The 17,926-nt window shown below is 38.4% G+C and overlaps 1 protein-coding gene across 3 annotated transcripts in view; it reads right to left on the reverse strand.

The window, feature by feature from the left end:
• Positions 1-17,926, reverse strand: part of ZNF407 (zinc finger protein 407) — a 359,684-nt gene that overhangs the window by 97,943 nt on the left and 243,815 nt on the right. For all 3 annotated transcript variants that reach the window (XM_074877170.1, XM_074877178.1, XM_074877186.1), the window contains one exon: positions 5,691-5,869. In XM_074877170.1, coding sequence (XP_074733271.1) covers positions 5,691-5,869 — 179 coding nt within the window. The remainder of the gene's footprint in view (positions 1-5,690; positions 5,870-17,926) is intronic.

Consider the following 17,926-nt stretch of genomic DNA (forward strand, 5'->3'; position numbering starts at 1 on the left):
GTCCCTTGTTGATGATGTAATCACATTGCAGGTTGCTAGTACAGCCTTGTTTCTCAAAAGCTAAAGAAACTGAAAGAGAAATGCATAGAGAGCACAGCCTTTTGAAAAGTGCACTTAAAGTCTGGAAAAATATTTTCCAAACATGCATAAAAGAGACCTTATTGTAAACTTTTCTGATTTTCACTGCTCTCTGGAAAGAACTAAAACATCCCCTAACTCTGCTGCCCTAATCTAAAAAAGAAAAAAGCAGGATGTAGGCCCAGCTTAGTGAACAGATGATTAATTGAACCGTTTTTTCATTGATTTCAGATCTCAGGAGCCAATAACACAGTAAGGGAACTGGCAACAAAAAGAGCAGAATTTATAAGGATTCTTCAAACACCTTAAACAAATGTATGTTTCAATATTGAGTATTTAACAACATATCACAAAGAAACTTATTTTAAGCAAGTGTATCTCTACTGAGGCACAGGTACTTCAGGCTCAAAGAGAGTAAGAATGTAGTGCTGATGATGGAAACGTCATCTCTATGAGAAAGAACACTTTGGGGGACTTACATGTCTCCTCAGCTATCCCTTTGCTGTCACAACACCTAAGCACTTTAGATTCACAAACACAACCCGTACCAACAGGCTGTAGATTAACACCAATTTAAAATTTAAGAGCAGAAAGGACTGTTAGGTAATAGTCTGACTTTTGGTACATCAAAGTCCCTTAAGCAACAATAAGTTTTGCAGTGGACCCAGCATCCTTAGGCTCTCCTTAAACCTATCTTCCAGACAGACATCCATCCAGTCTTCTCAAGGCTCAAAGGAACAGAAGAGGGATAATTTCTTCTACTAGTTGTTGCCAGAGCTCAATCAACCTCATATTTAAGTGTTTACACCTTGTTTCTCATTTCAATTTGTCTGGCTATGCTTTCAGTAACTGGTTTTTCTTAGGCTTTTCTCAGCTAGATTAAGAATAGCTCATGTCTGGTATTTTCTCCCTGTGAAGCAGCTCATACACTATAATCAAGTACCTATCTATCATTTTGGTCATGAATTATGTAACTCTTCATGAGCACTAAGCGTTCAATCACCATGTAGGCAGCCAACTGCCAAAACACCATTGTCACGATCTTTGTTCTGTGGATGCCCAACCTCAGAGGCACCTATAATTTTCACGGAGGCACACAAAGCTGTACTTCCAAGCATTCCCTGAAACATGTCTGTGCACTGAAGGGAAGCAGCTCACGCTTTTAGTTTGGTCAGGATCCATAAGAGTAAGTGATCCTCCACTCCTACTTGCAGGGCCCAGGGTGGCAGACTTTCTGAGAGCATGCTGGACCACTTGAGTGCTTTGCAAACATAGTATCACTTTCATAGAAAAACCAGACTTACCAAAGAGTACAATGAATTGATCAGCCTTCCCTGACTTTTTTAAAAGACTTCTGAGAAAGATTTTGTATGACTGCTAATTCTAAATTAAGTAAAACGTCTCCAGATTTTCTGTTCAATGTCTTAAGCAGTTGACGGTTGTGAAGGCATTTTCAAGCAAAAGCTTTGTGACTTGAACTATGTAGGCATTGCACCTGTTTTGCACATTGGGATACTCAGGCAGAGAACAAGACCACTGTATCAGTGGCTCAGTGAAAAACTGGGTCATTCTGATTTCCTAGAGTAGCTCTCATTCTTGGAGATCGTGTTCACTTTTAACAGTGCAGCACAGAATAACGATACAGAAGAAAACAATACCATCACATAACCTTCAACATAATTATGAAAACAATAATGAGCAAACTGTTGCTCTTCTCTCTGAAGAGCTTTTTGCCTTATGGCCAGTTTAGTATCCACAGAAGACTGCTATGCACATAGTGAGATGCCCTGGTCTCTGTAGCTGCTGGAATAATGGAGATGTCAAGCCATAGATACTACACTCTTTGGATATAAATAATGCATCATAAAATGTTTATAAAACAAGAGCTCCTAAATGATGAACATTTAGCTCAAACTGAAATTACCACTACCAAGTGATGCTGCTCCGAAGCAGACACAGCAGTGAGAATGACAGCTGGAGTACCGATCCCTTTCAAGTTCTACCACAGGTATGGGCCCTTCCCCTGTCCCGCTTGTCAAAGTATTCAGGCTTAGTTCAACTCAGGATTGAGATGTAGCATCAGTTGGAAGAAAAAACATATCCAAGACTCTTGGAAATGTAATGCATACAAGAATCAATCTAAAGATTTCTTCAGCTTACTTTGAGACTCACCATACAGACAAGGCCACAGTTAGCAGGTCAGAAAAATTTTCTTTATCAAATCATCTAATTTCTTTTTTTTAAAAAAATCACTAAAATGATAGGCATCAACATGATATGACAATTCACTCGTATTAGTTCTCCATTTGTAATGACAAATTTGCAAATTTACGCATTGATAACAAGAATAATATGAATAGCTTCCACTGGAACCAAATTTCCATGACTAAAATATTAACTGCAGGATTCCTGACCTTGCTAGTAAGCCCACTTCTGTTCTAGAACAGCTATAAAATCTATCAGTATTTTTAGAGAAAATAAATTAATCACTGGATTTCTGGGTTTTTTAAACAAAAGTTCAATTTCAACACAGACCTTGAGAAAATGGGCCAGAGACTATCAAGAAACAGGCATAAAGCTCTTACAGAACAACATACAATGACATTTCAAAAACAGATTTGAGGAATTATAAAAATTATAGGTTAAATGCATAAATTGGTATTTGAAGTGTAATCTAGCAAATTCAGTCCATAGTTTTATGTGTAGATGCATGTATCTCAGTTGGTTTGTGTGCATTAAAGGCCTGCTGTTCAAATGCAGTACATTTTAAAAGTTAAAGACAAAAGTATTCTCTAGATTGTTACTGTTTAAAGTATACAATGGTACTTCATAAGATTTATAAGGAATATAGTTGTATAGTTAAATATCTCCCCCTATGACAGAGCCTATAGCAAAACCAGGAAGGAAAGTCTGAAGACCTGGTTTTGTGGCATTTCCATGTATCAATTCCTCATGTTATACAGGATTTCAAAGATGCAGAACAGATGCTATCACCTATCAGTTACAGTATCATCCTTACTGATGTAGAAGCTAACGTGTTCTGTCTTCCACCTTCCACAGCCTCTCCCTTAGAAATGCAGCTTCTTCAAGCTCTTTACTGCCACTGACCCCATAAAGCAGTATCATAGTTGCCAAAGAAAGCTCAACAGAAATTAGTATTAGAGCATCATATCATAAAGAAACTTTGAATTAGAAATCCAACCGATAATCTTAGTTTCACAGATGAGAAACAGACTTGATTTTTACTCCCAGCCACATCCTAAAGGCACCCCACAGCTCCATTCTTGGCGAGTTGTGGTGAAGGAGTTTCTGACTAGCCCTGTGAAGCAACTGGAGTGGCATCTCTTTGCCAGTGATGAGACTTATTCTATTTCTATTCTGCTCAAAGAAGCAAAGGGGCTGGCTTTCCTGTTACAAAGCAATATTAGAACACAAAAGACAGACAAATATGTTTAAGTTAAAAAAATCGATCTTGTATGACACTTTCATACTCCTAACATCCTAAAGGGTTCTATGTCATGTTGTGGATTCTCTGTGGGTGCAGCCAATGACCAATAAGTCATCAGTAACCGTGAACCAGACACAGAACAAATCTTATTTTGATAAGGGATGTTAGCCAGGGCATTGGAGTTATCCCCTCATTCCTCTAAAAATCTTCTCTAAAACCTTTAACTCTCAGATGTCTAGCAGTCAGAAATAGATAGAAAAGAAGAAATGAAAACCCCTTTAATTTATCTCTGATGTGAATGCACAATTATCACCTAGGTCCCACTTTAATATTGTTTCTTCCTGAAAGGAAAATACAGTATTGCCCTTTTAGCAATGGGATTATGCAAGCAATATTTCAACACTTCTGTTGTACACCAATTCTAGGCTAGCCTGGTAATAATTAGGTGACAACCAGTTCTTGCTAGTACTAATACGTTCGTACAGTACCCTGTTTAGTGCAAGGGGATTTCTACAGTATAAGGATGAATGTATAGAAAATAGATATCGTTAGTATACAACACATTGATGACAGTTTTCCTGTGTTGCCAAGGCAAGTAAGTTGAACAGTTTTAACCACAACATGCTGCAATGAGCAATTCATTTACTTAGATGTAGTCTTGAACAAGCAATGTGAAAACTTACACAGATTTTGTAATTTTGGAAAAATGTTAGGGATTCTACCAGTATTATAGCTATCTGTGTTATGTCTGTATATCTGTCTATTGAAAGCATTTTAATTTTTTATATTAAGTGGGATTATTGTAGTAAAAATCCAATAGTGTCTGGGTTTAAGCTCTGAGTTGAATATTCATTCACTTTAGAGAGAACTATGGTGAAATGTGATCAGTTTTCTGACCTATTTTGAAATTGGTATCCCGCCAACTGGCATTTTGTTTGCACATCCAGATATTATCCACCATATGCTGACATGACATGATGATTGGTTCCAAAATGAAGTGGAATACTTGGCAAATACAAATATATGGTACAAATAATATGCTGCCTCTAGTCAGGAAAGCAAGCAGTCATTTTGAGAAGACTTGAGAGGTTTTAAAATAGCTTCAGTGTACACACTGCACCGAGCTTAATGAAACCTCTCTAGGTCGCAGTTTTTTACAGGTATGAGGGTCTCAAAAATTATGAGATCAATTCCTCACAGAAGATGATTCAAATCTGACACAGCAGTACCAACAGTAGTACTTCAATGAAAGATTAATTTGCATCTTAGGGAGAATTTGGCCCACATGGCTTCTTCCTCCTCTGGATTCCCCAATTCTTTCTTCTTGCCATCTGTTCCTTTTTCCCACTGCTCTGACTTGTCTTCCCACCCAGTGATGTCTAAGTTATCTGCCTCTCCTGAGTTAAGATCACATTTCATTCAAGCTCCAGCCTAATTTTGTATTATTTCTCCTAACTTCTTGCCATTGAACTCTTATTTTTCTCCTAATTTGATGCTCCTGTTAAACTTCTGCCTTCTATTCTGAACTATAGAATCTCTAAAAAAAACCCACCACAAACTTGTTCCTAAACAGGAAACAGCCCAACTTTTTTACTTTTTTCTTTTAATTCCTGTTTCCAAAGCAATGCTTTCGTTTTACATTCCTCTAGTGACTTCCATGTGTGTGCTCTCTAATGTAAAGCCTCAAATCATACACGTAAGTTAGGGATTGATCTCTGCTATTCTATCTCTTAATGTTGAATGCTGTCTGCTTTTTTGTAATGAAATCCAAGAATTTTTACAGTTGTACATTAATTTGCCACTGTATTTCCTAAGGAATTTTGTTTTTCTGTTCTTGGGGAATAGGGTCTTAATACAAATGTTAAAAAAATAAACTAGGTTCAACTAGATTTCAAAATGAGGCATCTAAATAGCACACACTTCTGATGTTTATGTATTTAACTTCAAGCTTTGCTTGTGAAACATGAATGGATTTCAGTACTTAATCCATAAAATTCACCCCTTGTGAAAACTTGAAGAGGACTAAACCCATCTTAAAATCATGTTCTTCTTCAGAATAAATGTTAATAACATAACATAACAGCTAGCTTTCTTATTGCAATCACTTAAGCATGCTCGTATAGAAAAGAGAAGAATTTGTAAGCAAAGGGAAGAATGACCTTACCAGCATGCAAGTACGCCAGATCAGGATTTTCAATGTCTGGGTGTAGTTCTTTCAAGTGGTTACGAAACTCCACAGGGATATTAGTTCCATAGTCACATTTAGGACAGTTATACATTTTCACTCCTTCATGCTTTCCTGTATGTAAGATGTGTTTACGGATATTTTCAGCACAGTTAGACCTAAAAAGTGATGAAAAAAAAGAAATGTTATATGTCAATTTATTCCCTATCAGTTGTCCAAATAAAACCTAGTGTTATAACAGAAAATGAGTAGTCATTACTCATTTTTCACAATCTGCCCAATTTTTGCATCCTCTTACATTTAGCATAAATGTTGTGCTTTGCATAAGGCCTCCCAAAGCTGTTTCAGGTTAACTAAGAAATACATCTGAACCAGAAGCATTTAAAAACGAACAATTTTTTACATTTGCAAAAGTCTTATGATTTTATTTTTCTTGATAGTAGTCAGTGATGGATGGAAACTAAGCAAAAGTCTTTATCTTAGCAAAACTGGAAAGCACAGATGCCTATAACACTCCCAGCAGAGCTCACATGAACCTTTCCTACACAGTTGTTAAGATTCCATAGGAATGTGTGCTGTGAATGATTTTTGTAAGGATATTCCACCAACTCTCATCTCACCTTATGAACTGTTCCTAGAAAAGAGAATTGAGTTGTTCAACTTCATACCTTTTTGAAAATACACACGGATTCTGATTTATATCTTAAACACAGCTTTTGTGGAAGCAGTGGAGTTTTCATGCATAAAAGTCATAATACATGTACAATTAGTTTTATGGATTTCAAAGAAAAGGTTTTAATGATATTTCTTAGGGAAAAAAAGTGAATAGAAAAAGATTTCACATTTCTTTTATCCACAAAGAGATTCATGATATGACAGTAAGTTTTAATTTCCAGTCTTTAAAATTTTGCAGTCTCATTCCAAAATTATTTTGCATTAGAATTTCCTACTTATTCAAAGTCTGTGATGAATCCCATATAAAATATACTGCTTCTTCATTTATTTCAATCAGAAATAACCATTATATTTATTCTTGAATCAAATTAACAGCCTGTGTACAATTTTTTTACTTTCTTAGTACTGTACACTATTAATATTGTGAAACTAAGAACAGTAATTCAGTTTAACTGAAAAAAGTACAAACACTCCAGTGAACTATATAAATACATAATAATTCACAAATATTCAAATAAGACAACAGTAGTATTTTGAGCAACTGTTTACCTGTTACTGTTAGAAATACCACAGTAACAGGCACCTAAAAAAAGGACCCCCAAAATAAACTGGAAGTAGCAGCTTGAAGTTCTGTTGGAGTGCTTGTCTCTCCCTTGGAGATGGTCATAGTAAAGCTGATATCTGCCTTACGGTGCTGCCAAAGCTCACCCTCTGTCATGTCCATCTGCTATATACTAGTATAATGATCAGACTCTTGAGAATGTCAGAGAAGACGCTTATGTTCACTGAAAAATATGGGAAATATTGGTCCTCAGCATCTTTCAGGATTCAGCCCTAAAAAAATTACAGTACTCATAAATGTTATTAAAATGAAACATGTATTTTATTTTTAAAAAAAAAAAGGATAGCATACACTGCAATGAAAGCAGGAGACAATCTGGTAACCTTCTATCATGGGTTATACTTTGAAAGGCAGTAGATTAAAGCAGAACATACAAATCTGAAATAAAATATCTGTGTCCTTTTAGCTCAGCCCTCATACTATGTTAAGGAAAGATATAAAACTTTTTACTTTGAAATATTTCTGTGAAATATATAAAGGATCTGTGGAAACCTATGTAAGAGTTGTGAAGAAAACCCAGCCTGTTCAAGTCATAAAAGGCCAGTTCTGTCTCCTTTGATTTGTGAATTTGCTCCAACCACTTTAAATGGAGCAATCTCAAAGTCTCATTTATTCAGTCATCAGTAAAAATCTGTGACTAAACACATCAACATACTGATATATTCATCATGGAAAATAAGAATTTGAAAAAATGTATTTTTCCACGTGATGAGACCAGAAAGACTTAATCAGAAATGAGGAATATGAGATCACAAGGCATTACAAATGGCCTCACAATGCAGCAATTGCAATCATAAAGTAAACCATGAAGGTAACAACTGGCAAATCCAAGCACTGTTGAAGTCAAGTAGTACCTTTAAATATGACATGACAAAAATGTACTGCATATAAAATGTTTTTTTAATTATTCAGCGTGCTTTGAATGTCTGTTCTATTAGGAGTCTTCTCCTGAGTACTGTACAAGTATGTTATTAGATGTCTGACACAAAAAATGCTCACCAAAACTGTGCGTACTTACATCACTTCATCTCATATGAGTAAACATAGGGGTCTGCAATTTTAAACAACACTGTTTTTTCATTAAAGCTATGCTATGCTAAACATCTAAAATATTAGTGTTGCAATAGTGATGATAGTTAAGCATTTGACAGGCTTTGGGTTGTAAAATTTACTTCCAGGAGTTTATAAACTTTGAGATAAAGATTCTCTTTGTTCTGAAATTTGGCAACTTAAAGCCCAGCCCAAAAGAAACTGAGCAAAATCTTTCTGGTTTTTGAGTTTCACTCTGAATTACAGCCACAAACAAATAAATGCAGCTTTTGAAAGGCTAGCCTGTGTTCCAGTAAGGCTAAATCAGAGGTTTCTGAGTTAAATTACTGTTATCATTTCTTAATGTAAGCATGCTTTCATCCTTATGATCCATTTTCCATTTTGAAAATCAAATGTATATATTTCTGGCAACTTTTCTATGCTCTACAATAACAGGGAGACTTCATTAGTCTAAAGCTATAGTCTATGGGTTTATATTCAGTGCTGATGCAGAGAAACACAACAGAAATTTTGTTTTTATTTCATGTCTTCCAGTGGGTCGTCTTCTCAGATGCAAAGAAAGGTTTGAGACTCTATGCAAACCCCACAACAGTTCTATGAAAGGGAAGTAGAAGGCCTGTTTCAGTGTTTTCAGTGTCCTGTCAGTGCTATACATAGTAAAAGAGGAGATGGGACATGCTACTAAGGCACGTTGCAAATGAACAGGAAATGTGAGGAGCTGAAAAGCTCAGTCCATACTCTCCATGCAACAAGCCTGTACGACCTCCTCCATCAAAGACTGATATATTGGGAAGGATCTAGGCTGACTTTGCACTGTACACATCCAGGAGAGCCCCTGCATTTCTGTAAATGACAATGCTGTGAAGTAATGGAGACGGATGGCAAGTTTCTCCTCAGAAATGCAGCTGCTGCTTAAGACAAAAGGAAAACCTGTTTTGGCTGAAGATAAAAAAGGGCTTTTATCTCTAATGTTCATCGCACAGTGACGTGTTCACATCGCTGTTCTAACTGCACGTTTCATGTTGCCATTAGAAGTCCATTCCTACTAACCAGTTACCTGTCTGTCTTTTGCTGCTCTCAATAGATTAAAGGTTGCTGCATATCAAACTGGAAATGACTTGTCAATTGTAAAACTGTACTTTAGTTATAGAATGGTTGAGGTTGGAAGGGATCTCTGGAGGTCATCTGGTCCAACACCCCTGCTCAAGCAGGGCCACCCAAGGTCAGTTGCCCAGGACCATTTTCAGGCAGCTTCTGACTATCTCAAAGTATGGAGACTCCCCAGCCTCCCTGGGCAACCCGTGCCAGTGCTCAATCGCTCTCATGGTGAAAAAGCGTTTCATGATGTTAAGAGAGAACCTCCTTTGTTTCAGTTTGTTCCCATTGCCTCTTGTCCTGTCACTAGGCACCACTGAAAAAGAGCCTGGCTCTGCCTTTTTTACACCCTCCCTTCAGGTATTTGTGTACCTTGATGACATCCCCCCTGAGTCTCTTCTCCAGGCTGAACAGTCCCAGCTCTCTCAGTCTCTTCTTATTTGAGAGATGCTCCAGTGCCTTTATCATCTTAGTGACCCTTTGCTGGACTCTCTTAAATATGCCCATGTCTCTCTTGTACTAGGGAGACCAGAACTGGTCACAACGCTCCCAGTGTGGCCTCACCAGTGCTGGGCAGAGGAGAAGGATCACCTCCCTTGACCTACTGCCAGCAATCCTCCTAATGCAGCCCTGGATACAGTTAGCTTTCTTTGCTGCAAGGGTGTGTTGGTGGCTCATGCTCAACTTGGTGTCTACAAGGAACCCAGGTCTGTTTCTGCAGAGCTGCTTTCTAGCTGGCTGGCCCCCAGCACATATTGGTGCCTGGGGTTGTTCCTCCTCATGTGCAGGACTTGGCACTTCCTCTTGTTGAACTATATGAGGTTCCTGTCAGCCCATTCCCCCAGCCCACTGAAGTCCCTCTGGATGCCAGCACAACCCCCTCTGGTGTATCAGCCACCCCTCTCAGTTTTGTGTCATCTGCAAACTTGCTGAGGGTGCACTCTGCCCCATCACCCAGATCATTAATGAAGATGTTGCAAAGGACTGGACCCAATACTGACCCCTGGGGCCACTGATCACCACCCTCTGGGCCCAGCTGTTCAACATGAACAATGTATCCAAAAAAGATTTAAGTTATTTTTGATGTCATTGTGACTTTGTAAGCAAACCTCAGAAAACTGATAACTACCTAGATAGAAACAGGATACGACAGGAAAGAAAGCTGAGTAGGTATTATAACAGTAAATAACACTCAGCTTTCAATAGACATCTCCAGTGGCACCGTACCACAATGAGGCTCAAAGCTTCTCCACAAAGGGACCTAAAGCAAACTTTCCTATTCTGAGGATGAGAACCAAACAGTTTATTCAAGTTTTCAGTGGTGACTGTGCTTGCACAGGCATCATCCACAGAGAGACAAGGAAGCCCAATGTCACATGGTCTTGCCTGCTTCTTAGCAGCATTGATCCACTTTGCTGTGAGAGCGGAATAAAGTGGAAGGTTAGGAGTAGCATAAAATGCCCAACATTTTATCAGTGTGAAAAGCTGTTGCCTTTGTTTGTCTTCCCTCTCCCATTGCCTCTCTCTTATCCTTATATATATATATCAGTTTTGTTACCAAAAAAATAGGGCATTGTGCTAAGAGCAAGAAACAGTGTGCCTGGTCTACAGAACAGTGGGAAAATACACTTTCTGAGTGCACAGGGCAAAAGTTCTCATAACTGCCTTCTTCCTAAACCAGAAAACACTATTGTTCCTCTAGCCCTTAAAAGAAGAATAACTCTGTCCCTATGAAGACATTTTCTCAGTTGCACTGGCAAGCTATCATGTGCCACTGACCAGGTTCCTCAGCAATACTAGGCCTACCCTATTGAAAACAGCAGCACTGTTTGGGGTTCTGGGATGGCAGAGCACAGGTGTGCACTTTGCAGAAGGCAGAGATGGGAGTTCAAGGTCAGCAGCAGGGAAACACAAGTGGAACAATGAGCCTTGGAGCAAATTTGTGCCAGGTGGGGAATTGTCAGCCTGAAGGTCCCCACAGTAAGTGCTGTTTGTGGTCATTACTCCCCCATCATCTCTCTCTTCTCTCCCACCTTGCAGAGCTCAGCCAGGCAGCCTTACCAGCAAGCAGTACAAGCTGCATGAGGGCAGGGAGTCGGGCATCCCTTCCCCACGCAGAGGGGCTCAGCCCCAGCCTCGCGGCTGGATGCAGGGGGCCACGCTCTGCCCTTCTCCCAGCCAGCAGCGCTGCTTTAAGCAGCCCGTGTAAACCGCCCAATTCAGTAGCTAACTGCAGAGCCATGGCTGCCCAGTACCAGAGCTATTTGCTGACCTCATCTCTTACATGGCATTTTGGAAAAAAATTGTGAAGTAAGAGAAATTAACAAAACATCTTCTGTTAATCCTAAATTTGCCCATGCAGAATGGGAATGCTACTGTATTTTCTAGGGGTTTTGTACATGAGAAGACATTAGCATTGTATTCAACAGCTAAATGAAATATAGCAGGAAGCAACCTATTTTTATTAAAATGTTTTACTAACAAGGAACTGAAATTAGAACACTCTTCCATTATGCAGTGCCTGACATTTTCAGAAAGTTGCTTACTGCAAGACATGAAAACGGAAGGTTTCAGAGGTGCAAATGAGGCAAAATGTTAATTATCTAGCCCACCAAGTTTTAAGAATTTTAGCACCTTGTAGGGCTCTTATTTGCACAAAACAAACCTTTTTCAAAAGGTTTTCTCCAGGACATTAGGTACAAACACCCTCTTTCTGCAGAGAAATGCATATGACCTAAAGGACTTATGGCAGCTCCATGGATATCACTATTTACAACATAAAAACAAACACAGTGATACAGCCAACTGATTGAAAGGATTTCTATTTTTCCCCTGTTCTTCAGTATGAATCAAGTTCACTCTCATATGGAGAGCACTCTGAAGGTCTTCTGCACTGTTTATACCTCGCTATGCAACCTTCAAGAAGTACACAGAAACTGCAGTATTTTGATTGAAAAATAGTAAAGTCCCCAGATACTTTCTTCCAGAAATAAAAGCAGTTATGATGAAAGAAAACTTCTCATGAAAGCAACATGTATCATCACAGATTCTTAACCTCAGTTATTCACCAAAAATTTGAAGGTGTTTTTTTCACAGAAAATGCCATCTTAACTTGGAAAACTGTCTTTAAATCAAAACTGAAATAATGTAATTACACTAGAAAAGAAGAGCCATAGATTTTTACACATGCAAAGTCATATGGAACATTTAGCTTGACCTCATGGATAGCACAGTTCATAAAAATTTTTCCCAGTGATTCTTTCCTCAAACCCTAACTCTTTTTGGTACTAAAACATGATTTTCAGAGACACACCGAAATCTGATAGAAAGCAACAGGAATGTATTGAAATCATAGGCAAATTACTCTATAGTTGATCACTCTCACTTTTACAAACTGTCACATTTGTTACACTCCTGCATCCAGAGAGTGCTACATTTCAACACATCTTGCTCAGTTGAAGAATCCTCTGCTACCTGGACTTCTAGTGGATGAACTACAGAGACCCAGTTCCTTTCATCTCACTTTGGGAAACCATCAGATTCTTCCTAAATGCTTTTCAATGGTAAAAACTGTTTTAAGCTTTGAATACTAGAGCACATTTCAGTGCTGCATACATGGATGCCACAACTTTCCCTATGCTCAGTGTTTTCCAGTTCCAGTCAGGAGTTCTGGGAGCTCCTGGACACTCCTCGAAGGACCAAGAGCTTCTGTTCACTCATTTAAATGCAGGGACCTTTCAGGTTTTTTTTCACCATTACTGCTTCCCAAAATACAACCCTTCTAGCCTGCCTTTATTTCTTATTTGCATTAAACTGTATGAAAACTAGCATTCAGTAGAGTGATGGTAAACAACCTAATGGGCAATGTTTTCTTGACAGGAAAGAAACAAATACCTCAATCTGTGGTAATTACATTATACAAACAGGCTTATTCAATCAAAACCTTCACAATGACAGTCACTCTGCCTAACTTCTACTAAGCAAAAACCCAGACAAACAAACCAGCCAAAAATTCTTCCCAGCATAGTCAAGAATTACCTGCATTTCTGTTTTTAAAATAAAACAAACTGATTGCCAGTTTACGCAAACTAGCTACAACATTATACACAATCTGCATATACCACTGACACTCAGTTCAAATCACAAGTTTAAAAATTAAAGTATTGGCTTACCTCCTCAGTGCTACAGGTCAATAGAGTATTGCACAAGAAATAATAAAAAATATCAAAACATCATGGCAAAAATACATTCTGAAGTATATTGAAACGAACATTAAAAAACTGTAATTATTATACTTTAACACCCATATATAACATATATATATGCGAGAAAGGTGGTACTTTTTCTCAGTCATCTTATTACTAGCATGCACCTGGGTCACTTTTCCTTGCTCTTTTCCTTTAAAACCAAAAATTCTACCTTTATTTAGGTTTTAAATGACTGGGGAAACAATCACATGAATACAAGTGCTAGCACTCCACAACCAACCTCAATTATCAAGTGACTCATGATACTATTGCCAGAATTAGCAGCATACTGCTCGATGGGAACTTAGAAGGTCAACTACAACGTACCCAGTGCCAGCTCAGTTCTGCCTATGTCACTGCTAGCAAACATCTCTCTATGCTGTTCATAAAGACCTCTGGCGGACAGTGGCAACAAACTGCTGGGGGACAGCAATGTCTTTACCACTGTAGCCGTTTCTGCAGTGAACATTTGCCCACAGCTGATGCTTTTCAACCATACCAAGCTAAGATGACTGAAATACACATCCACAGTATCATAAAATGCATGCCCGACAATCTGGTGGCCGCATGTATTGCCATGTTTTACATGTACTGCCATGTATTGCACGCATTGCCAATCAGAAAATATGAAGTAGCCATAAAAAAGAGTACACTACATTTACATGTTTTGAAGAGATTTTATGTTACAGTCAGTTTCACAAAGAAAATAATAAAAATGTATTTGGGATTTATTCTGACAGTATTATAGTAACACCCAGGGATAATAATCGTAATGTTTTCTGCTTTTGTACATTTATAGCTTTGCATTTTTTTCTGTAATGATCTATTTGTTATGACATACAGTATGTGTGACAGATGTCCTATGCTGGCTGCTAAAAAGTAGCAGAGCCCTGTAGGGAAGCAGCAAAAACTTGTGTGTCAGCACTGAAAATGATGGAAGATTGATAATTACTGATTGTGTCTCAGCTCCATTCAGCAGACCAGCATGTCCAAATTATAATCTGACCACAGATCTTCTGTTATATTTACTATGTATTGGAATAAAAATTCCCAATTTCAAATAATTGATCATCACAAATATGTGTGATACAAGGAGTCAATAATGATAGTCAAAATGCACACTTTTAAAGGCAAAATCAGGGTAATTAGAGATTCTGAAGGGAAATAAGAAGTGATGTACTCTAGTCTTGTTTACCTCTGAGGAATCTGTAAAGCTGGTTACAGTGTACAGTGCTGCACAGTAACAACCACCAAAGTATAAAACCAGGTCTGGCATCTAGATCTATTAATGAATTTTCAGTCAGATTATCTTCCTGGAAAAAAAAAAGTTTAGTTCACAACACACTTCACAACATAAAGAAAACCTGATTTTTGCAGAAAAAAAAATATCTCTGCTTCCAAGGAAATAATGGCTTCTTGCTTTAAATGCATCCATTAATTCTGCTTTCTAAAGGAAGAGAAAGAAAGAGGAACCTTTTAGACAGAAACCTGCAAATTACGTCCAAACTACTAGTCGTGGGAGGAGCAGGTGGAAAGGCTGCAGAAAGGCAGGGAGATGTGCCTCGGGTCTCGACCTGTGCTGTGGTCCCCACTGGCCCAGAGGTGCCATGCAGAGCTGGGCTGCTCAGCTTCTGAGTCTGCCCAAGTAGCTCTTTGGGACACTGCCTCAGCTTCTCCTTCTACTAACTAGAAAACTAAAAAAAAGCAAAAGCAAAAAAGCAATTTTTCACAGGACTGATCTGCTACTGAAAACTCTCCATAACATTTGCTAGAACTCTGGCTTCTGCCTCGCTGCAGGCAGAGTGGGCTCTGTAATGGCCTGGCTCAAGGGCCCTCTGGATTCACCTGCCTGCAGCGTGAGGGATGCAGAGGTCTGCTGTGCACAGTGCACTGCTGCACCGTGTCAGCCAAGGTTTAAGTGGCAGAAATAGCAGGTGGAGTTCATCTATTTCACAGTAACTGAGAATAATCACTCCATTGTTCATGGGCTTCCTCCCCCCGCCTCTCCTTTCTTGTTGGAGCAGATGGCGTAAAAGAGAAGTTGGTCTGAGAAACAGCATCTCTGCAGTGGTGTAAGGATGGAGACCGGGCTTTAAGTATCATAGGCCCTGATTTAGCAAGGTACTTACGTACTTGTGCAGCTTAAGTACAAGCAGCCCCATTGACTTCAAAAGAATGACTCACAAGCTTAAATTTATGTACATGATCAAATACCTTGCTGAAATGAGGCCATGGAAAGCATTCATTTTTTAAAAAAAGCTAGGATGAATTTAATTGAAGACACACATTTCCTTTCAACATCAATTTTTTCCCTATTGTACTTCTTTTAATGACCACATAAAGTAACTGAACAATTCTGTAGAATCTGTTTGTATATCCTCAGGAACCCATAAAGTATTTTCACAAATATAAAAGTGCAGATGGAGCCTAAGAAAGGGTGTAGAATCTATAAGCTGCACAAGATGAAACTAGACTCCTAATGTTGCCGGAGTCAGAAATGATAGCAACAGACCCTAAAGGCTGCCTGTCAATCTCAGATGCAGATGGTACTTCTTCCAACTGGCCTTTGTGTCAGTTCCTTCAGCCATTTTAGTGACAACACAGGTCCCTAGAGGGCAGATCCTGTTGCTTTGCAGACTGGATTCATACCCAGGGCACTGTGGTCTGTATGATCTCTGCTCAAAGTAGGTTTTTTTTAATGCTAATACATCGCCTCTTCTTGCCCTATCCCAGCCCCAACCCCCCATGCAAAAAGAGATGGTCGTTTTCTTCCCCATTTCAAATGTTCCAATTTATCAATGTAATAAGCATTAATTGTCTGAAAGATTCACTTTTGTTATGCATGCCAAATGTATATATAAAATCCCTGCTAATAAAATTTGCAGATGACACTGTAATTGGTAGCATGATTAATAATGATGACACTGCAGTCATACAGAGCAGTTTCACAAGCTAGGCCCATTCAATCAAGACACGTACACATGCAACTACATGTTAGGTCTCCCACCTTTGCACAACACAGGCAAGTAACTTACAGAATGCGAGAACACTATGAAAAGCTGTGACATTGAAAATGATTTAGGGATTAGTGGACCAGCGGTTTAATGTGAGCTTCCAGTGTGATGCTATAAGCAGAAAGGTCCCATGTCACCTTTAGATGTATAAGCAAGGAAGTAGCAAGCAAATGAAAGGATGTCATGTTCTTTTCATGACACTGGAGAAACTAATTCTAGAATATCTACTTCCCCTATTACTGCCTACATTTTAAAAAGGAAACAAACAGCCACAAAAGGATTGTAAATAGAAATACAAGTTAAGGGGAAAAAAACCCCAAATCACTTAAAGTAAAGAAAAACTCTGTTTTGCTTATTACACTTGAGCTTGGGGCATGAGTAACTTAACAGGGAATAAATGTGTGATTAAGGGACACCTTAACTTAGAGAAAACCTGTAATAAAACCAAAAACAATGACTACAAGTTACAGTCAAATTCAAATGAGAAATAAAGCACAATTTCTTCAACACTTACAGCAATTAACCTTTCACTCAAGGGGAGTGGGTTCTCCAACTTTGGACGTTTTCAGATCAAACCTGAATGTCTTTCCAGACAATAAAATTTAGTCAAACGCAAGAGTCTCAGTACAGAGCAAACTGGAAAAAACTATGCAGTTTGTTTTATGCAGAAGGTCAGACTAGCTGAGCTTAAGGCTTTTCTTGGGCTCAAAGTCTCCAAGAAGTACAGTTTAAGCCTGAAAAATGTCATTGTGAGGTCAGACATTTATTGTGTTTCTATGATGTCATGGAAATTTGTTCAGTCTGCAAATTAAAATATATTCTTCCTGGCTGTCAATACTGTAAAACCATCTTAGGTTCTGAAAGTCAAATTTGGTTCTTTAGTTGGAGGTATGATTGATTATCCGATCTAAAATCTGCCTTGAAAGTATATATCGGAGAAACATCATTCTCTTCAGATTATGTCCTCATAATGCCATTGTCTGCACAAATATAAGTAAATGCAGCATTTGGCTCTGTACTTTGAGCTTACTTCACAGTCATCATTCACCCCAGGAGAACTGGTTTTAAGAGTAGGGAGCAAGCAAAACTTAATTTTTGTTCCTACAAGAGCACATTTGCCTACAAGGACGCCCTGCTGCTCAGCAAGAAATAGCAGTTTTCATGTAGCTAGATTTTCACAGTAAACTGACACATCAAGTTCAATGTGCTGTGTACTTCACCAAGAAATACTGAAATGGAATACTGTTGAATGGAAGCACTGAATTATGTATTTGACTTATCTAGCATACCTAGTGCATTTATGCAGAGTAAAATGTATAACATAGTTTCTAGCATGTCTACTTTAGACATAGATTAGTCCCAGATAAACTGTCTTGTAAAAGTATTAACTTAAAATTGGACCACCCAGAACAGATAAATTATTACTGTTCTTTCAACTATACACAATTATGTCTAAATATTAGACACAGTATTTTAACTAGATGAGAAATCAGGGCAACACTGCAAATCTAT

The sequence above is a fragment of the Strix uralensis genome, chromosome 1 (genome assembly GCF_047716275.1).
Source record: "Strix uralensis isolate ZFMK-TIS-50842 chromosome 1, bStrUra1, whole genome shotgun sequence".
NCBI classification, from domain to species: domain Eukaryota; kingdom Metazoa; phylum Chordata; class Aves; order Strigiformes; family Strigidae; genus Strix; species Strix uralensis.